This window comes from Eretmochelys imbricata, chromosome 5 (genome assembly GCF_965152235.1).
Source record: "Eretmochelys imbricata isolate rEreImb1 chromosome 5, rEreImb1.hap1, whole genome shotgun sequence".
Classification (NCBI taxonomy): domain Eukaryota; kingdom Metazoa; phylum Chordata; order Testudines; family Cheloniidae; genus Eretmochelys; species Eretmochelys imbricata.
In genome coordinates this window covers 134,454,843-134,477,364 of record NC_135576.1, presented here as the reverse complement: position 1 = coordinate 134,477,364, position 22,522 = coordinate 134,454,843, and the positions used below count along the sequence as shown (strand labels likewise).

The window sequence follows — 22,522 nt, the reverse complement described above, 5'->3', positions numbered from 1 at the left end:
GGAGAACGCAACGCTAAGGAACGTTTCTAGACCTTGTCCTCCCGATGCTCAGTCCTCCTGGCCCACATGGTAGGTGTTTGGGACTAATTTTCCAGAACTAGGTGCTGAACCCACTAGCAGTTCACTTACTTCTCCACCAATCACGGCCAGTGCAGTCTGTACACATGGAGAAGGGAATCGCACAGCAGAGCCACTGCGGCTCGTCCAAGGTTCGAGGGCTGGAGTGGGAGCCTCTGAAGATTAACACAGACGATTACGGCTATTTTCCAACTTGGCTGACAAAACAAGCATTACACCTACACAAACATGCCCCGTTGTCACACGTGCCTCATAAAAACAGCATAGGTGTGTTTACAGCAGAATGTACTTGTATAGAGTACAAGCGCAAGATATGAAACAGAACGGAGCTTGGAGACCATTTGAGCCCAGCATATAGCAAGTGTAACAAAGGGGGAATTTTCAATATGATATGTATATAAATCTTAAGTATGCCTCAGTTTCCCTCTGTACTTTGCATTGCTACCCACTAGGGGTAAAAGCGTTGTGTCTCCTCTTGGTGAAGAACAGCAGACATGAGGTGTGCAGGTCACCTTGCCATGTGGGGTGCACACATCAAGTAACTGCCTGGAACCTGCTGAAACTGACCCACATCAATGGAGAATCCAAAAGAGACAATGGGAAGCTCCAATTACCAGAATGTTCACACCTAGCAAATGACCAGAAAGGAGATTTTCCCACACTTCTCAGCAGGGAAGCCAAGCCAAGGCCCCAAAATGAGAACAAAGGGAAAGGTGCTCGATGGCAGAGTGAAGTGCTCCCTTTGAAGAGACACAGGGCTCTCACCTGGGACTGAGGAAGGGTCAGAGAGAGAGAGAGAGAGTGAACGCACACGAGCAAGCCTGGAATGGAGGCCATAGTGGCTTGGCTGGCTGATGGTACTGTGTTCGTCAGATGGACTAGGTCTTAACTACAGGTTTCAGAGTAACAGCCGTGTTAGTCTGTATTCGCAGAAAGAAAAGGAGTACTTGTGGCACCTTAGAGACTAACGAATTTATTTGAGCATGAGCTTTCGTGAGCTACAGCTCACTTCATCAGATGCATACCGTGGAAACTGCAGCAGACTCTATATATACACAGAGAATATGAAACAATACCTCCTCCCACCCCACTGTCCTGCTGGTAATAGCTTATCTAAAAGCCATTTCCAGCTCAAATCCAGGTTTTCTCACCCTCCACCCCCCCACACAAATTCACTCTCCTGCTGGTGATAGCCCATCCAAAGTGACAACTCTTTACACAATGTGCATGATAATGAAGTTAGGCCATTTCCTGCACAAATCCAGGTTCTCTCACTCCCTCACCCCCCTCCAAAAACCCACCCCCATACACACACAAACTCACTCTCCTGCTGGTAATAGCTCATCCAAACTGGCCACTCTCCAAGTTTAAATCCAAGTTAAACCAGAACATCGGGGGGGGGGGGGTAGGAAAAAACAAGAGGAAATAGGCTACCTTGCATAATGACTTAGCCACTCCCAGTCTCTATTTAAGCCTAAATTAATAGTATCCAATTTGCAAATGAATTCCAATTCAGCAGTTTCTCGCTGGAGTCTGGATTTGAAGTTTTTTTGTTTTAAGATAGCGACCTTCATGTCTGTGATTGCGTGACCAGAGAGATTGAAGTGTTCTCCGACTGGTTTATGAATGTTATAATTCTTGACATCTGATTTGTGTCCATTTATTCTTTTACGTAGAGACTGTCCATGTACATTGGTCAAACTGGACAGTCTCTACGTAAAAGAATAAATGGACACAAATCAGATGTCAAGAATTATAACATTCATAAACCAGTCGGAGAACACTTCAATCTCTCTGGTCACGCAATCACAGACATGAAGGTCGCTATCTTAAAACAAAAAAACTTCAAATCCAGACTCCAGCGAGAAACTGCTGAATTGGAATTCATTTGCAAATTGGATACTATTAATTTAGGCTTAAATAGAGACTGGGAGTGGCTAAGTCATTATGCAAGGTAGCCTATTTCCTCTTGTTTTTTCCTACCCCCCCCCCCCCGATGTTCTGGTTTAACTTGGATTTAAACTTGGAGAGTGGCCAGTTTGGATGAGCTATTACCAGCAGGAGAGTGAGTTTGTGTGTGTATGGGGGTGGGTTTTTGGAGGGGGGTGAGGGAGTGAGAGAACCTGGATTTGTGCAGGAAATGGCCTAACTTCATTATCATGCACATTGTGTAAAGAGTTGTCACTTTGGATGGGCTATCACCAGCAGGAGAGTGAATTTGTGTGGGGGGGTGGAGGGTGAGAAAACCTGGATTTGAGCTGGAAATGGCTTTTAGATAAGCTATTACCAGCAGGACAGTGGGGTGGGAGGAGGTATTGTTTCATATTCTCTGTGTATATATAGAGTCTGCTGCAGTTTCCACGGTATGCATCTGATGAAGTGAGCTGTAGCTCACGAAAGCTCATGCTCAAATAAATTCGTTAGTCTCTAAGGTGCCACAAGTACTCCTAGGTCTTAACTGTTATTGCTCTGTGCTAATCTAAGGACTTCCGATGCCATGTTTCAGTTGAATACCAAACACTACTCTTTGCAGGGCCAGCCTTAGTGAAAATGGTGCCCTGGGCAAACTTGTATTTTGGCGCCCCCCTTCCCCTCCCATCATCACCCCTGGCTCCTATGGCTCCCTGAGCTCCCACCACCACCTCCAGGCCATTATCTATACCTCATATGGAATGTCCACAGGAAAGCCCATTCAATGTATATCGACGTCTCCCATGGTCCATTGTGAGTTAAGTGTCCCTAGATGAGCCACTTACTTTGACTAGTCTCTTTAAGATGTGCTGGCTAACTACCTTGTGGGCGTTACCCCAGGAGCAAACATTTGAAATACAGGTATAGAGCCAATACTCATAACTTCAAATACAAAAATGATACATGCATACAAATAGCATAAACATATTCAGCAAATCATAGCCTTTTCATAGACATCTTACATGCCACGTTTTGTACAAGATTTGCTGCAAATATATAACAGTGGTTGCAACAATGATCAACATGGTCATGTTTTAATCAGATAACATCACAATGAGTAACTGCTACAACTAGCAAATTCCTAGGCCACTGTGAGCAGAAGGGCAGAAGTAAGGGTGGCATGGAATATGGTGTATTGTCACACTTACTTCTGTGCTGCTGCAGTGGCTTGTGGTGCCTGGCGGTTGGCCTGCACATCAAGGCAGGCTTCACACTGTCACGTGGGGGCTGCATCTTGCCATAGCCCTCAGCCCTCCTGGCTCACCATGAGCATTTTTACAGGAAGTACCAAGCAGTAATAACAACAATAATAATAATACACGAGAGAGACAGAGACAGAGAGAGTGAGAGTGTGTGTGTGAGTGTCAGTCAATCTGTGTTCGGGGACTGTGAGAGGCAGAGAGTATGTGGGTGTGAGAGCTTGTGTGTGTGTGTGTGTTAGGGAAGTCAGAGAGACCGTGAGAGCACTGTCACTTTAAGTCCCTGCTCCCTTCCTGCTTGGCCCCCAATTCCCTCACTCACGTGAAAGTTTTGCTCCTCCTGCCCCAAGCCTGAGACCAAACGGCTGGGCTGGGGCAGAGCCGGAGCCCTCAGCTGAGGAGTGAGTGAGGGGACAGGGAGAAGCCCGCCGACCCAGCGCAGGGGAGGGACTGGAGAAGAGAGGAGTCTGACCACAGCCAGCCAGGGGAAGCCCGAGCCCCTTGTGGCGCCCCCCTGGCTACGGTGCTCTGGGTGTGGGCCCCGTTTGCCTGGCCCTAAGGCTGGCCCTATCTGTATGGAAAAGGCTGCCTGGTGTCACTGCAAATACTTGAGGAGGTTCATTGATCCCTGAAGAGTGTACAGGTCTCTACCAGGAGTCTCTCTCAGTTGGACTTTCTGGGCAGAGCTCATAACGTGAACAGGAGTGCTGGAGCCCAGGGGCTCAGTCTCGGAGGTGGTGATGCTCCGGGGCCTACCCTGAAGGGAGAGTGGGACCCCTTAGGGGTCTGGCACACTGAAGGAAGGGGTTCCTCCAAGGGACTATTTAACATCTGGGGCACAGCATAATCCCTGCAGATCCATGACAGCAGCTGGGAGAGGGTGGTGGGGTCTATGGGCTCAGTCGAACATTTGTTACATTAGGGATAAAGAGGCAAAAGTCACTGAGTCCCCAATACCACATCGGTCTTTCGAAAGCCACTGAGCTTGGCCTTTCATTTCAAAACACAGCTATGGCTATTCTTTTCTTCAAAAATTAGATACATTCAGATACAAATCAGTACTTTAACGAAGTCCAAAGAGCCAAGTAATGCGAAAAGCATCATCATGGACATGCAAGTCCATGCACGTTCTTATACTCTAACTGGCTAGTTAAACCTCAGGACAGTTCCACGACAGTAATCAGTTCGCAAATCAGCCATCTTGACGGGGATCTTACACTCACCAGAGAGGTACTTCAGTATCCGCCCATCAGCTAGCTGCAGAGCCACTGCGCTGGTCTTCGGATTATAGCACAGGCTGATCACATCCCCATCCACAGGCACAGACAAACTAGAAAAAGTTACACCAGAGAGAATGTTACAACGCTACAGTGGATATGCATCCGGTGCACCACACACGCCTCTACGTTGAATGGGGAGGGAAGGGAGAGGCGAGCAGACGCTGTTTCTGGTAGTGCTAGTTGGAGGTGAATGGATAGATAACACGTTAGTCTCCATAACTGCTCTCTGCAGAGGGATGTTAAACGTGCACCAATTCAATTAATACTGTGAAGAAGAGTAAAAGTCCTGGCCCCAGTCCCCCACTGGCTTGGGACACGTGCCTGCCAGCAACACTTCACTGATCATGGTGCACTAAAGGACTCACTCTCATCATGGGCATGTGTAACCCCCCTTCCCAGATGGCCAGAGAGCCTGCAAAGCCCACAGCTCTTGCACAGTCAGGCACAACTCAAACATGGTTCAGACCTGTCTACGTCACAGGACTGCAACATGTTGGGCACTGCCAGGTTTTAGTGGGCCCCCAAAGAAATGGATATCTACAACACACGTGGGTGTGTCTGCCCATGCTTCAACCCAATACCCTTTGAATCTAGGAGCTTTACTAGGAAGAGAACTCAGGCTAACCCCATCAGCAGGCAATGGGCACCACTACAAAACATGGAGCTTTCCCAGCAAGGTACCTGGGGCTCACTGAGAGGCGCCTGGAGCATGCTGGGGAGGCAGAGGGGGTTGCAGCTATAATCCTCTCATTGGTCAAAAGGAGTCATTACTAACTTTTATAGTAGCTTGAGTTTTCTGAGATGTTTCGTCCCTACAGGTGCTTAACAATGCACCTGGGCGCTCTCAAATGGAGAATGCAAAGCAGTGGCCAAGGTCCCGCGCTTGTGCAAAGCAGCACCTTGTGTCCCCACACGAGGGCATGTAAGGAGGCACAGACCTATTACCAACTGGTTCCTTCTTGACTGTGAAGCAGAGCCTCCACAGCTGAGGGGGAGGAAGACAGGAGGTGGAGCACCCGCAGGGACAAAACACCTTGAAAAACTCAACTTACTGTAAGTTAAGTAAGCTCTCTGGGTATATGTCCCTATGAGTGCTCCCCCATCAGAGACTCCCAAGAAGTAATTCAATGAGAGGTGGGTGCTCAGGAGGCAAGTCTAAGATGGTTTGGAGGACTGAGACACCAAAGGCAGTATCATCCCTGGAAGGAGGAATAGCAGCATAATGCTTGGCAAAGGTATGGATGGAAGACCAAGTCGCAGCACTACAAATTTCTTATACAGGAATATCCCTCAGTAGAGCTACAGAAGTAGACAGAGCTCTGGTGGAGTGTGCTGTCACGCTGCAGGGGGGTTGCATCCCAGTCTCTCTGTTCAGGCCATGATTTTTAGCAGATGTAACAGGAGGAAGCAGACCCCACTGGGGCTAGAGATTGCTGCATTAGAAGGACCTTGAATCTAGCTCCCCTATCCTTCCATGATCTGCCCGTATGTACCTTACCTGTAGACAGGATGTGGGCATGTCCAAGGCAGCATGTCACTATGGGGAAAAGACCTGTGGCAGGTCTGGCGGGGCTTAAACCCCAAGGTCTTTGGCATAACCCAGGAGGTGGCAAGCCAAAGTAAAAGAGGAGAGAAGGGATTAGCTCCCGTCTAATCACTACTATAAAATAAACTAATTAGAACAAAATAACTAAGAAATAGAGAAATTGAAAGACTAATGGAATACTGAGAAAAGGCTGGAAGCTGTAGAATCAGCTGGATGCGCAATCGCGCTGTCTTAAGCTGCAGGCAGTTGAGAAGGAACTGCATGGCGGCTGGTCCTTATATGCCCTTGTTAGGAGGCATGAGGTGCTGCTTTGTGCAAGCATAGGCCCCAGACACTGCTTTGCATTCTCGGGTTGAGCGTGCACAGGTACTCCTATGGTGGAGCACCCATAGGTACAGATACTCAGAAAAGCAGCAGATATTCGGATCAAGCAGCCACTGCATTTTACTGCTCCCAAGTGGTAAAGTTAATTCGGGTGGCTCAGCTGCCTCCCTGGCATGAGCAGTGGGGACTCTCAAGTCCAGTGGTCCCCATCCTTTCTGTGGGAATAGCACATTCCTATTCCCAGAAGACTGTGGCAGGCGCCAGACACCCCGCTGCTGACATGCCGCCAAGAAGCGGCAGCGGAAAGAAGTGTCCCCGCAGAAATGCCGCCAAGAAATGGCAACTCTTCTCGGCGGCATTTCGGCAGGTGGTTCTCCGCCGGCCTCGCTCGGCGGTGGCATGGTGTCTTGCGGGTGCACACAACTGCTCCGGCAGGCACCACTGCACCCACGGGCACCACGTTGGGGACCCCTGCTCAAGTCACTTGGACAGGCCACAGAATCCATTACAAACTACCAGCTGGGTTTCAGAGTAGCAGCCGTGTTAGTCTGAATCTGCAAAAAGAAAAGGAGGACTTGTGGCACCTTAGAGACTAACCAATTTATTTGAGCATGAGCTTTCGTGAGCTACAGCTCACTTCATCGGACGCATTCAGTGGAAAATACAGTGGGGAGATTTATATACACAGAGAACATGAAAAGATGAAGTGAGCTGTAGCTCACGAAAGCTTATGCTCAAATAAATTTGTTAGTCTCTAAGGTGCCAAAAGTCCTCCTTTTCTTTTTACCAGCTGGGTGTGGCAGCAATGGAAGATCTCTTGGCTATTCCCAGAGTGGGGTAAAGCTCAGGGCTGAGGGGAGATGCTGAACTGGCATCCCTGAAGAGCCAAGTCCCCTATTTAGCTTCTTGTATCTGTGCCCCAAACGGGTCTGGCCCTGACCCAGTGGGAACTCCCCTGGGAGATGCATGACACCACCTTGTGCCCCATGCTCATTCAACAGCATCTCTGTCGAGACCCCAGTAATGTGCTGGCCTATGGGCAGAAGCCCCACATGGACTCTTGTATTACAGAGCCATTTCCAGCACTCCTGTCGCTGCAGCACACAAGTATCCAATCTGATGTGACACCTTTTGCTAAGAAATCCCCATGATTCAGAAATTCAGCCACAAGACAACTGCAGGGAGGAGCCTAATAGCACCCAGAGTTTACAGGATGCACTGGCTCACCAGCAGGAGCCAGCAAGCACGTGTACCACAAGCCCATCCCTGGCCCCTAGAACATAAGGACATAAAGAAGGGCCAGACTGGGTCAGACTAAAGGTCCATCTAGCCCAGTACCCTGTCTTCCAACGGTGGCCAATGCCAGGTGCCCCAGAGGGAATGAACAGAACAGGCAATCATCAAGTGATCTATCCCATTGCCCATTCCCAGCTTCTGGCAAACAGAAGCTAGGGGCACCATCCCTGCCCATCTTGGCTAATAGCCATTGATGGACCTATCCTCCATGAATTGATCTAGTTCTTTTTTGAACCCTATTATAGTCTTGGCCTTCACAACATCCTCTGGCAAGGACTTCCACAGGTTGACTATGCATTGTGTGAAAAAACATTTCCTTTCGTTTGTTTTAAACCTGTTGCCTATTAATTTCATTGGGTTTCCCCTAGTTCTTGTGTTATGAGGACTAAATAACACTTCCTTATTTACTTTCTCCACACCAGTCATGATTTTGTAGACCTCGATCATATCCCCCCTTAGTCGTCTCTTTTCCAAACTGAAAAGTCCCAGTCTTATTAATCTCTCCTCATATGGCAGCCATTTCATACCCCTATTTTTGTTGCCCTTTGCTGAACCTTTTCCAATTCCAATATATCTTTTTCGAGATGGGTCGAACACATCTGCACACAGTATTCAAGATGTGGGCGTACCATGGGTTTATTTCAATGCAATATGATATTTTATATCTTATTATCTATCCCTTTCTTGATGATTCCCAACATTCTGTGAGCTGTTTTGACTGCTGCTGCACATTGAGTGGATGTTTTCAGAGAACTATCCACGACTCCAAGATCTCTTTCTTGAGTGGTAACAGCTAATTTGGACCCCATCATTTTATATGTATAGTTGGGATTATGTTTTCCAATGTGCATTACTTTGCATTTATCAACACTGAATTTCATCTGCCATTTTGTTGCCTAGTCACACAGTTTTGTGAAATCCTTTTGTAGCTCTTCGCAGTCTCCTTGGGATTTAACTATCTTGAGCAGTTTTGTATCATCTGCGAATTTTGCTGCTTCACTGTTACCCCTTTTTCAAGATCATTTATGAATATGTTGAACAGGACTGGTGCCAACAGAGACCACTGGGGGACACCACTATTTACCTCTCTCCATTCTGAAAACTGACCATTTATTCCTACCCTTCGTTTCCTATCTTTTAACCAGTTACCAATCCATGAGAGCACCTTCCCTCTTATCCCGTGACAGCTTAGAGGCCTTTATTCATTTCTAGAATCGCGTGAAAGTTTTCATAAGCAGCACAAGGAGCGTAAAGCTCCTTTCCAGTACCGGAGATGTAGGCACCCTCCCTCTGCCTCAGGACCTCCTGTCAGATGGTGGATGACGGAGTGCGTGGCAAGCTGCCCCTGGCTGACTGCCAAGAAGGTGTCGTCCTGCAGCCAAGTGAAAAGCCGGAACGCTAGTGGGTTCACCTGCTTGCTGCCGCCGCACACCTCAACTCTGCACGATTGAAAGAGAGAGAAATTGAGAGTCAGTGTGCCAGTCACACCCACCATCGCTTCCTGGAGAAGAGGGCGACCCTGGCACTCCGGTCAGCAAGGGGATAGAAAAGGTTACTAAACTGTTCTGTAACTGTTGTTTTTCCAAACGTGTTGCACATGTTCATTCCGCTTCAGGGTTTGGTGCGCCCAGCATGCGGCATTGGAGATTTTTCCCTTAGCAGTACCTGTTGGAACAATGCATGTGCCCTCTGCCACCTTGTGCTGCTGAGCGATAGCATAAAGGGCAGAGCCACCCCTGACTCCCCATAGCTCCTTCTTACTTGGCAGACAGTGCTATACAGGGTAGGGGGATGGGACATGGAATGGACATGTGCAGCGCATCTTGAACAAGAGTTACAGAACAGGTTATTGCCATTTTTCTTCTCTGAGTGATTGTGCATATCCATTCCACTTCAAGTGATGCACATTTGGTGAATTCAAGTGATGAATTCAGAGGTGGGGTTGGAGTCTGTCTGACCAGGGATTGTACAACTACACCTCCAAACCTGGCATTGTATCTAGAACATTGAGATATGGCATAATGAGATGCTAATATATGTACGGATGACCAAGTTGCAGCTATATAAATGTCCTGTATAGGCACCTGAGTTAGATAAACTTCAGAAGCTGTGTGCTCTCTCATTAAGTGTGCTACCATGCTACTTGGCAGAGTCACACTGGCAATGTGATAGCACAAACAGGAAATCCATGACAAGATTCTCTGAGTTGAGGCTGGAGTACCCTTCAACCTGTCCACGACTGCCATAAACAGCTATGAAAATGATCTAGTTCTGTCCAAGTGAAAAGCTAATGCTCTCCTGACATCCAATATATGGGCACAAGGCTTAGGAAAGAAGGCTGGTAAGTATATTGCCTGATTAGTTTCTCACTTGATGTCACTTTGATCAGAAACTTAAGATATGGACATAAATATACTCTTAAAAGTATCCTTTTAAAAAATATATACGGTGGGTCAGATACCAGGGCTTGAAATTTTCCTACTCGCCTTGCGGCGGTAATTGCCACCAAAAAAGGTACTTTTGTTGAAAGATGAAGCGACAAACAGGTAGCCAGCGGTTCAAAGGGCAGACCTTGTTAACATCAGATTTAAATCTAAAGGAGCGATACAATCCTCTACTTGGGAATGATAACCAGGCCAGACTCTTCAAGAATCGGAGGGACTTCAGACTAGAAAAAAAGGAGCAATTAGCAATTGGAGGGTAGAAAGCAGAGATAGCTGCTAGGTGAGCCCTGATGGAACTAACAGAAAGACTTTGCTGTTTCAGGAAGAACAGTCCAGAATATGCTGTATAGCAGTGGTCCCCAACCTTTCTGTGGGAAGAGCACATTCCTATTCCCAGAGGACTGTGGCGGGTGCCAGACACCCCACCGCTGCCATGCCGCCGAGAATCGGCAGCGGAAAGAAGCGCCGCTGCCGTAATGCCGCCGAGAAACGTTGACGCTTCTCGGCGGCATTTCGGCAGGCGGTTCTCTGCCGGCCGCGCTCAGCGTCGGCATTTTGGCAGCACAGTATCCTGCGGGCACACACAAATGCTCCAGCGGATGCCACTGCGCCTGCGGGCACCACATTGGGGACCCCTGCTGTATAGGAACCCGGAGAACCTGGAGAAACCCCTTTTGTTGAGACCACAGGGAGAATCATTTCCACTTTAACAGGTAAATATACCAAGAAGATCGTTTGAAGAGACTTCCTCCTGGGGCGTTACAGCCTGCATGCTCCATGGTTACGATGAAAAGTAATTGGCACGGGACAAAGAAGGTGACCATGGTCCTGTGAAACAGGTCTGCTGCCTCTGGAGGCAATGTCAATGGAGTCCTGACTGAGAGACTGAGCAGAGCGGAAAACCAATGCTGGCAAGGCCACGCCAGTGCTGGGAGGATCATGCGAGTATAATCCTGCTCGACTTTTAATACCCAGGGGAGGAGTGGAACCGGAGGGTAAGCATACATGAATTTGGTCTTTCCAGGGCAACAGGAATGCGTCTGTCAGAGACACTGGACTGTGACCTGCTCTTGAACAAAACTGCTAAAGCTTTATTGTGATGAGCTGAGTTACAAAGAGATCTATGTGAGGAAACCTCGGGCTTAAAATAGGAGTCTGACCATATCAGGCTGGAGAGACCACTTATGATGACTAGCAAAGACCTGCTCAAGTGGTCTGCTGGAATGTTCTGGACAACCGGATGGCAGGAGGCTTTGAGGTGAATCTCTGTGTTCCAAACGCCCAAAGGTGTATCTACTCTTGGCATAAAAGACATGATAGGGCCCCTCCCCATCTGTTCATGTAGAACATCTCTACTAGTTCTTACAGACAACACAGCAAATTCCTTCCCTTGATATGGAGGAGGAAAGCGTGATAAGCAAGATCAGGAATAGGCAAACTATGGCCCAGGGGCTGCATCCAGCCCTTCAGATGTTTTAATCCAGCTCTCAAGCTCCCGCCGGGGAGTGGGGTCCAGGGCTTACCCAGCTCCAGCACTCCAGCCAAGGAGCAGTGTCAAGGGCTTGCCCCACTCTGCATGGTTCCCGCAAGCAGCAGCATGTCCCCCCTCCAGCTCCTATGAGTAGAGGGCAGCCAGAGGGCTCCGCACGCTACCCCTGCCCCAAGCACCACCCCCACAGCTCCCATTGGCCAGGAAGCACAGCCAATGGGAGCTGCAGGGGCAGTGCTTGCAGATGGGGCAGTGCGCAGAGCCACCTGGTCACGTCTCCCTGCTTCTGGGAGCTGCTTGAGGTAAGTGCCGCTCAGAGCCTGCACCCCTGATCCCCACTATGCCCCAACCACCTGCCCCAGCCCTCATCCCCCTCCTGCCCTCTGAACCCCTCAGTCCCAGCCAGGAGCACCCTCCTGCATCCCCACCCCCCATGCCCAGTCCTACCCCAGAGCCCACCCCCGCAGCTAGAGCCCTCACCCCCTTCCACACTCCAACCCCCAATTTCGTGAGCATTCATGGCCCACCATACAATTTCCATACCCAGATGTGGCCCGCAGGCCAAAAAGTTTGCCCACCCCTGAGCTAGATGAATGGTTCTCAACTCCCTCATGTTTATGTGGAGAGCTAAATCTTGGCCATACCAGGGACCGTTAGTCTATAGATTCCCCAGGTGCGCTCCCCAACCTAGGGCAGAAGCGTCTGTAACCAGAGTCAGTATGGGTTGTGGGAGAACGAAGGGAACTCCCACGCATACGTTAGCTGGGTCCAGCCACGAGTCCAAAGAGGCTAAGGCTGTTGTGGGCACTCGGACCAACGTGTCCAGTCACATATTGGGGAGTACACTGAGCTCAGTCAGCTCTGCAACTTCCTTAGATGAAGACTGGCATGCTGAACCCCATACGTACATGAGGCCATGTGCCACAGAAGTCGAAGGCAGTTGCTTACAGCCATGGTTGGATGGGCCTTTACGTTTAATGTGATGGCTGACAGTCTGGACTCTGGTTTATAGGAAGAAAGCCCCAGCTACCATAGGATCCAAGACCACACCTATAAACTCTATTCTTTGAGTGGGGGGAGAAGACTGACTTTTCCTCACTGATCAACATTCCCCCCCGAATTCTACCTGGTTCTTGGACTGATCTCTCACCAACCCGTGGTACAGGTATGGAAAAAAGCAGAACTCCTGTTTTCCTTAGGAATGCAGACCACCATGCATTTTGTGAACACTCCCAGGGCCGTGGATCGGCCAACAGTCAGGAATGTAAACTGACCATAAATCTGAGCAATCTCCTGTGGCTTTGATGGATGGACACACGGAAATATGAATCCCTCAAGTCAAGGGCAGCATACTAGTCACTGGGATCCAAGGAGAGGATAATGGATGCTAGGGTGACCATGCAAAATTCCTTTTGTATTCGTTCAGCTCTCTCAGATGGGTCTGAGCGCTCCTTTTGCCTTTGAAATTAGGAAGGGGAGAGGGATAGCTCAGTGGTTTGAGCATTAGGCTTGCTAAACCCAGGGTTGTGAGTTCAATCCTTGAGGGGGCCATTTACGGATCTGGGGCAAAAATTGGGAATTAGTCCTGCTCTGAGCAGGAGGTTGGACTAGATGACCTCCTGAGGTCTCTTCCAACCCTGATATTCTGTGATTCTATGAAACAGCATGAATAAAATCCTTTCCCTCTGTGGAGATGAGGGATCTTCTCTATGGTTCCTAACAGGAGGAGAAACTGAACTTCCCAAAGGAGGACCTCCTGTGAGAGTGGCCTCTGTAAAGGGATGGATGAAGGGGATTAGGGGCAGGGAACAGAAATACATTGAAGGGTATTCCACAGTGTTTAGGACCCTCCAATCTGTGTTAGTATGGGTCCAGGCGCTTAAAAGTTCAAATAACCTATTGGAAAAAACAGGAACAGGAGAAACTGGTGTAAGGCAAACTGATAAGCTGTCTTCAACAAAAGAACCAGACTGCTTTGCATTTCCAGGCTGTCTGGACAAGCTCACTGCAGATGAGAAATGAGGAGGTGGTAGTCTCCTCCTATGACTCTTCCTTTTCCTCCTAGTCTGGACAGGTTGTGACGGTGTAAAGGGCTGGTAACAGTGGAATGACTGATGGCAGAACTGCTTTTTAGAGAGTGGAGTATAAACCCCAAAACTTCAGCGTAGCCTTGGAGTCCTTGCAACTGTGAAGCTTATCAGTCTGATGGGAAAATAGGGTCAGTCCCTCAATGGGGAGATACCCAATAGTCTGTTGGACCTCCAGAGGAAGACCTGATGACTGAAGCCATGAACACTTACACATTGTGACAGCAGAGGCCCATGGCCCCGGCCACAGTCTGTCCCATGCAAAGCAGCCTGGAAAAAGATCCAAGCAAACCATTTTCGCTTGTCCACTACTGCCAGAAACTCTTGTCTGGCATCTCAAGTAACTTGTCTACAAACTTGAGAACATTGCCCCAGTGGAAGAAATCTTATCTCCCCAGCAAGGCTTGCTGGTTTGAAATATGAAGCTGCAGTCTAGCAACAGAATAAATTTTTCTAGTGAAAAGAGCGTGTTTCTTTGCCTCTCTCTACTTTGGGGTACAAACAGGTTGCCCGATGCGCTCTCGATCACAGCTGAGACCAGCAAAAACCCTAAGGGGGCGTGGGAGTTGTACAAACGCTCAAATCCCTATGAAGGGACATCATACATGATATCTCTCCTTAGTCCTTTGGGCCATCAGTCTTAAAAAAGGCGGTGTTTGCCACAAGACCTCTGTGGACTCCAGAATAGCCTCATTAATGAGGAGAGCTCCTCAAAAGGGTGCTATTGAACCCAAAATATCCACCAATCAATGTGAGCTCTCCTAAACTACCTCCACTTATATGTCCAGAGAGGAAGCCACCTTCTTCAGCAGGTCCTAACATGCCCTATAACCATCCTGAAGAGGTGAGGACACACTGGACACCACCAGGGAGGAGGAGGAACACAGAGTAAGTTGAGATGGAACCTTCCTTAATTCCTCTGACAGAGATCCTGCTGGGACAGTTTGCTCCTGCTCGGCACCCAACCCCGTACCGAGGGTGACCTCTCATGCCATCTCACACAGACTATTCTGGTGGTCTACTTGGGGATCTCGAGGGAGAATCTGGTGGTGGGAGGAAACCCTCAGAGGCTCCAGTATGGCAACTAGTAGGGCATTAGACTCCAACCTCTTCCAGACCAAGGATCCACATCCCTCAACCAACATGGAATCTCTGCTGTATACCAAGGGCGGAAAAGCCTGGATGGAAAGTGATGTCACCTCTCTCTAGATCGAGACACATATGAGCCAATCTCTGGTTCTGAAAGTGAGCCCAAGTCACCTGACCAGGAGGACACAGTACTTCTTGGTGCCAAGGACCGCCATCAAGACTCAGGAGATGACGATACCAAGGAAAGCATCCTAGGCTTGCCTCTTGATGCACCAGATAAGGAGGTGCAAGACTGTCCGTTACCAGCACAGAGAGATTCCCTGTTGCTTCTGTCCTTGTGTCGAAGGGTTCAGTACCGCAGAGTTGGATGGTATTCCAGCAGCAGTTGGTTTCAGAGGCACAGGGCTTGATGCTGGAGTTGAAAACCCCGCCTGAGGTGCTATTGGCACCAACAAGTACTTCCTCTCCAAGGACACCCTCCCCTGTTTCCTGGTTGAAGGAGCTGGGAACCTCAATCTCTTGCAAGATGAGTCCTTCAAAGCACCATGCCAGTGTTTTTTTCCCTCGGTACTGGGAGAGTATTATCAAGACCCTACAATGTCTGGAGGAGTGCTCCTAACTGAAGTAGCCCTGAGCAGGCTCCGAACACAGACGCAGACCTGCCACCACAAACTGGGGGGGGGGGGGGGAAGGAGGTATTGTTTCATGGTCTCTGTGTGTATATAATGTCTTCTGCAGTTTCCACGGTATGCATCCGATGAAGTGAGCTGTAGCTCACGAAAGCTCATGCTCAAATAAATTGGTTAGTCTCTAAGGTGCCAAAAGTCCTCCTTTTCTTTTTGCTATGTGAAAGTACGTGTCCTTCAAGGCGAGTGCAGCATACCAGTCTCCTGGATCCAAGAAAGGGATGATGGAGGCCAAAGAGACCATGCGGAACTTGAGCTTCTTCACAAATTTGTTGAGTTCTCGCAAGTCTAGTATGGGCCTGAGCCCACCCTTGGCTTTTGGTATTAGGAAATACCGAGAATAGAAACCCCTGACCTTCTGCTCCTGAGGAACCTCTTCCACTACTCCTAGCGAAAGGAGTGAGTGCACCTCCTATGAAAGGAGTTGCTCGTGAAAGGGGTGTGACGTTGCATCCCATATGATTTTATGAAAAAATGCTAATGAGCATGAATATAACGTAACTCATATGCCTCATACAAAAGGTCTCTTGTAAGGTATCATTACAAAGCTTATAATCTACTGAGTGTGGTCATCCTATTTGTATAAATGTATCATTCTTACAGGTTTCAGAGTAACAGCCGTGTTAGTCTGTATTCGCAAAAAGAAAAGGAGTACTTGTGGCACTCTTGTATCTGAAACTAGAAATATGAAATATAACTCTGAGGTCCTATTGTAATTATGCAAAGTGTGGGCCATTAAAGGCGTTTTAGAATGTTGATGGCTCCCATCAACTAGGACAATTGGTTGTAAATGGCTCTGTTTACTTGCAAAAAGAAAAGGAGTATTTGTGGCACCTTAGAGACTAACCAATTTATTTGAGCATAAGCTTTCGTGAGCTACAGCTCACTTCATCGGATGCATACTGTGGAAAGTGTAGAAGATCTTTTTATACACACAAAGCATGAAAAAATACCTCCCCCCACCCCACTCTCCTGCTGGTAATAGCTCATCTAAAGTGATCACTCTCCTTACAATGTGTATGACAATCAAGGTGGGCCATTTCCACCACAAATCCAGGGTTTAACAAGAGCGTCGGGGGGGAGGGGTGGGGGGGTGGAAGGAAAAAACAAGGGGAAATAGGTACATTTCCCCTAGTTTTTTCCTACCCCCCCCCAGAGGACCGTGAACTGGTAGTGGGTGTTGTCATACACATTGTAAGGAGAGTGATCACTTTAGATAAGCTATTACCAGCAGGAGAGTGGGGTGGGGGGGGGGGAGAGAAAACCTGGATTTGTGCTGGAAATGGCCCAACTTGATTATCATACACATTGTAAGGAGAGTGATCACTTTAGATAAGCTATTACCAGCAGGAGAGTGGGGTGGGGGGAGGTATTTTTTCATGCTTTGTGTGTATAAAAAGATCTTCTACACTTTCCACAGTATGCATCCGATGAAGTGAGCTGTAGCTCACGAAAGCTTATGCTCAAATAAATTGGTTAGTCTCTAAGGTGCCACAAGTACTCCTTTTCTTTTTGTGAATACAGACTAACACAGCTGTTACTCTGAAACCTGTTTACTTGCAAGCCTTCTTGTGAGTCAGGCCAGGAAGTAAGAATGTTTGTGATCCCTCAGGACATGTGATAATGTCACCTTGTACTGGAATCCATCTTAAACCTGGTGCTTTTCCATTTAGAAAGAATTGTGGGGACCCAGAGGGACAAAAGATTCCTGACTTATGCCAAAGCTGTATAAGGGGGTGGAAAAGAACAAAGGAGGTTCCATTGATGAGAAATCCCCTAGTTACCACCTGAGCTGGAATTAACAAGAACTGTATCATGGAAAGAATTGGGCCCAGACTAGGAAGGAGTCCAGTCTGTGAAAGCTTATTAGAACATCTCTGCGGGTGAGATTTTATCTGTAATCACTTTCTTAATGTATTAGGCTTAGACTTGCATGTTTGGTTTTATTTTGCATGGTAATTTACATTGTTCTGTCTGTTATTACTTGAAACCATTTAAATCCTACTTTTTATACTTAATAAAATCACTTTTGTTATTAATTAACCCAGAGTAAGTAATTAATACCTGGGGGAGCAAACAGCTGTATATATCTCTCTATCAGTGTTATAGAGAGCAGACAATTTATGAGTTTATCCTGTATAAGCTTTATACAGAGTAAAACGGATTTATTTGGGGTTTGGATCCCACTGGGAGCTGGGTGTCAGGATGCTAGAGACAGGAGCACTTCTTAAGCTGATTTCAGTTAAGTCTGCAGCTTTGGGGGCATGGTTCAGACCCTGGATCTGTGTTGGAGCAGACTGGCAAGTCTGGCTCGACAAGGCAGGGTTCTGGAGGCCCAAGCTGGCAGAGAAAACGGGCTCAGAGGTAGTCTCAGCACATCAGGTGACAGTGCCAAGGGGGTCTCTGTGACTGAACCCGTCACAAGGGGTCCTGAAGAGGGACAAGGAAGTGGGGTAGAAGGGCACAGAATTGGATGGGTTATCCCCTCTCTACCGTGAAGAGCACCCATCGGTCCAAAGTGCTACGGGACCATGCATGGTAGAAAGGGGACAGTTGGGAGGAAAAGGTAAGGTGGGGTAGATCCAGTTTTTGATCTGGTGTGCAGTCCTTGACCGCACCTTCAAAAGGCCGGTATGGGGCCGGAAGGTGGTTTGGGTTGGCCAGAGTCCTGGCCTGAGGATGGGTGTGGCCTTTTCCTGCCACTCCTATTCCTCCTCCAGGAGCTGTCCTGTTGGTAGAAACGCGGAGGCGGCTGAGGCCTGAAAGGCTTCCGCTGCGTGGCGGGAGTGTGTAGGCCCAAGGGTTTGAGGGTGGCTCTAGAGTCTTTTAGGCTATGTAGCCTTTTATCTGTCTTCTCTGAAAACAGAGTCAGACCCTCGAAGGGGAGGTCCTGTATGGTCTGCTGGACCTTGTACGGGTGACCAGAGACTTGGAGCCAGGAACCCATTCTCATGGTCACCCCTGTAGCCATGACTCTTGTGGTGGCATCAGCAGCATCCAGCACCGCCTGGAGGGAAGCTCGGGAAATTAGCTTGCCTGCCTCAACCAAGGCCAAAAACTCAGCACAGGAGTCTAGGAGGAATAGCTCACAAAGTTTGCCATTGCAGTAGTGGTATTAAAAGAGTACCGTATGACAACGACCTGTTGGCTGGAAATATGGAGTTGCAATCCACCTGTAGAATAGACCTTCCTCCTGAAAAGGTTAAGTGTTTTAGCCTGCCTGTTTTGAGGGGAGGGCCCTTGAAAACCTTGCCGCTCAGGATGGTTAGCAGAATGCACAACTAGCTAATCAGGTTGCGGGTGGGAATAAAGATGTTCATAATCTTTAGAAGGCACAAAGGATCACCTTTCATTGCGCTTGGCAGCGGGTGGCAATGGGGCTGGGGTCTGCCACAGGGTTTTGTTGATGTCCGTGATAATTTTTATGAGCAGTAAGGCAATACGGGAAGGTCCAGAGTCCTTGACTACCTCCTCTGCCTTGATGCCCAGACCCCGGGCAACCCGGCACAGCAACTGCTGCAACACCCGACTGTCCTCGAGTGCCGGGGTGACGGCGGTACCAGCCAGCGCCTCGTTCAGCGACGAAGAGGAGGAAGCTCCAAGTAACGGCAGCTGCTCCCTGCCATCAGCGCCCAAGGGATCCTGTGACTCTCGGGGGTCCTGTGCAGGAACAGACATGGACGGTGCCGTGTTTGGTACTGGGGCGGTGGGCACCAGCCTCCGTGGCGGCGCGGTCAGTGCCAGAGCCGCTGTTGGAGCCACTGGGGCCGCTATCAACGCCGGCGCAGATGTCGGAGCTGGAGCCGAAGCCAGCGCGAGCGACGGTGCCGCAGCCAAGGGTGTCGATGTCGGTGGTTCAGTGGCTGGTTGCTCAGCCGGTGGGATACAGGTGGCCAAAGCCAACAAAGTCACTGCCGAGCAGGACTCTCGGCTCCTTCCCTGGCTCTCGTGAAAAGCCCATGGAGTCCAGAAGGGCCACTGCGCGGGGTTCTGCCACTGCGCTGGGCAAGCACGTCTCTCCTGCCGTGACCTGGACCTCCTGCCCTTATCAGAGAGGTAGGAGTCTGACTCCAACTCTGAGGTCTCCGAACACGAAGACCACGGAGGAGCCGTGCTTTGGGGCACCAAGCATCGGGAGCGCAGGGACCAACTGAGTTCTCTCTCCAGAGGTGTTGGTGCCAGGGGGTGCCATGGAGAAGGGGCGTGCCGGGACATCACCGCCGGCTTCCCTCTTGATTCTACCTGGGGTCACAGTGCTGCAGGCGGGGCCGGAGCCAGCTCTGTACTAAGGGGCCAGAACTGCACAGTGAGACACAGCAAGTCTTGAGCCGCCTCAAAAGCCTCCAGTGTCGAGGGGAGTGGCAGTTGCTGGCCAGTAGGGTCCAGCAATTGTGGCGGGCCCAGACTTAACTGCCTCACCTGGGCAGGAGTTGACGTGGCTCTGCCCAGGGACCTGGTTCTGTGGCCCGAATGGAGTCTCACAGCCGTTGGCTCCTTAGACTTAGTTGGGGGAGAACACCCCCTTTCCGGCTCTTCCTCTTCTGAGGCACCGGCAACTGAGACTGGTGCCTAGCTGATTGGCCGTGGGAGGAGCCATGCCAGTGCCGAGGGTCTCGGGAGGAGTCCTTTTTCGGCACCGGCTCCTGGGATGATGGAGCCAGGGAATTCTGCACCGATAAGGGTGTGCTGAGTGCGGGACCCCGGGGGGGAATAAAGGCACTTGCTAAGCAAAGGCTATGGGACGTTCCTGTGACAGGTTTGGTCACAGAGACCCCCTTGGGACTGTCACCTGACATGCTGAAATTACCTCTGAGCCCGTTTTCCCTGCCAGCTTGGGACTCCGGAACCCTGCCTTGTTGAGCCAGACATGCTAGCCTGCTGCAACACAAACCCAGGTCTGGTCCACACCCCCAAAGCTCCAGACTTTAATTAAAAACTGCTCAGCAGGTCACCTATCTCCAGCATCCAGACACTCAGCTCCCAATGGGATCCAAACCCCAAATAAATCTGTTTTACTCTGTATAAAGCATATACAGGGTAAACTCAAACTGTCCACCCTCTATAACACTGATAGAGACATATGCACAGCTATTTGCTCCCCCAGGTATTAATCACTTACTCACTTTGGGTTAATTAATAACCAAAAGTGATTTTATTAAGTATAAAAAGTAGGATTTAAGTGGTTCCAAGTAATAACAGACAGAACAAAGTAAGTTACTAAGCAAAATAAAACAAAACACGCAAGTCTAAGCCTAATACATTAAGAAACTGATTACAGGTAAATCTCACCCTCACAGATGTTCCAATAAGCTTGTTTCACAGATTAGACTCCTTCCTAGTCTGGGCCCAATCCTTTCCCCGGTACAATCCTTGTTAGTTCCAGCTCAGGTGGTAACGAGGGGATTTCTCATGACTGCAGCCCACTTTGTTCTGCTCCACCCCTTTTTATAGCTTTGGCCCAAGGCGGGAATCTTATGTCTCTCTGGGTTCCCATCCCTCCTTCTAAATGGAAAAGCACCAGATTTAAGATGGATTCCAGTAGCAGGTGACATGGTCACATGTCCTGTGAGACCTCAGCCTCCATTCTCCCAGGGCTGGCCGGCACCTACCCGGAAGGCTTGCAAGTAAACAGAGCCGCGTACAGGTGACTGATTCTGGAGCACCCTTAATGGCTTACACTTAAAATGTTTACCTCAGTGATACAAGTTTCTCTCTTATTCTCCTGCCTCCAGTCCTAGAAATGATACATGCAAACAGATGGGATGAACACACTCAGTAGATCCTAAGCTTTGCAATGACACCTTACTTCTCAATAAAGTATATCCCAGTCACCTCATATTCACACTTATGAACAGATTTCCATAAAACATACGGAGTGCAACGTCACAGTTCCAGCTAACCGTCACGGGCAGCAAGAAGGAACTGAGGGGGGTGGTGGGTCGGCAGGGCTCTATATTGAGCGCCACGAAGGCGCGACTCCTGGGGGTGCCCAGGCTGACCCGACGGAGACTGCTCTGGGAAAAATCTTCCGGCTATCCTGCACATGCGCGCGCATACACCTGATTGTAATGGACACGAACAAGCACTGGAAGAAGCAGCTAACATGTGCAGACTACCTACCATGGACAGTAAGAAGGAACCGAGAGGGATCAGGTCCACCTTTTATATCACTGCACAGCAGCACGAGGCAGCAGAGGACACATGCATCACCTCAGTGGGTACTGCTAGAGGACAAATCTCTTGACGCTGGTGTCCTGAGTGCACGCACACCTGAAGCGGAATGGACACACGCAGGCGATCAGAGTAAAGGGTGTAGTCACACTCCAGGACGACTGATCTGTAGCACACACTTTTAGCCCAAGGTGGTGCATCTGGCACCCCATGCCATGTGCCTAGGGAGCCATCTGTCTCCCCAAAGTGGGACTCACCTGCCTGGTCAGCTGGGCTTGGTGTGCGAGAACGCAGAGAGGGGAGGGGCTGAAGCACTCACTGGCCCTTCCAGTACAAGCAGCCTTGCACTGGTGCACCTCATTCCTCCGGTGCCCACATCCCTGGGGAGGGAAGCATGCCCTGTGGCATGACAAAATCTGTTGCTAGGGGTGCCAGAACGTGGTGTTTCTTCCCATGCTAAAAGCGAAGACCCTGGAGACGGTCACAACCGCCGCTAGCCGGCAGAGCTAGACCCAAACCAGCCACCCTGGGGGAGAGGGTGCCACGCTGCCCAGCCAGGGCTTCGTTTGTGCTTCCTTAGTGTCAGTTGAGGCCTGAGTCCCTGCACAGCAGGAATAAGGGCCCTTAAGCTAAGCAGGAGGCACCTCTCACCCAGCAGTCAGCCACTGCCTATATACAGCCCCGGGCCCTGTTTCCCAGAACTCACAATAGGCCTGCAGTACCTGTAGGTTTTTTCCAGATGAGGTGTTTCAACAGAAGCTTTAAATCCACTTCCTCCCAATGTAACAGTGGGGTCTTTCACAGTGCCGTCACCTGGCAAATGGAGCATACAGGCATGTTAGAGCGCCCTTCAAGCACAACC

The 22,522-nt window shown here is 49.4% G+C and overlaps 1 protein-coding gene across 2 annotated transcripts in view; it reads right to left on the bottom strand.

Moving 5' to 3' along the window:
* ELP1 (elongator acetyltransferase complex subunit 1) overlaps positions 1 to 22,522 on the bottom strand; it is a 112,176-nt gene that overhangs the window by 58,757 nt on the left and 30,897 nt on the right. For both annotated transcript variants that reach the window (XM_077817961.1, XM_077817963.1), the window contains exons 13-16: positions 22,383 to 22,473; positions 8,963 to 9,133; positions 4,472 to 4,578; positions 130 to 233 (exon numbers count right to left, since the gene is read on the bottom strand). In XM_077817961.1, the coding sequence (XP_077674087.1) occupies positions 130 to 233; positions 4,472 to 4,578; positions 8,963 to 9,133; positions 22,383 to 22,473 (473 nt within the window). The remainder of the gene's footprint in view (positions 1 to 129; positions 234 to 4,471; positions 4,579 to 8,962; positions 9,134 to 22,382; positions 22,474 to 22,522) is intronic.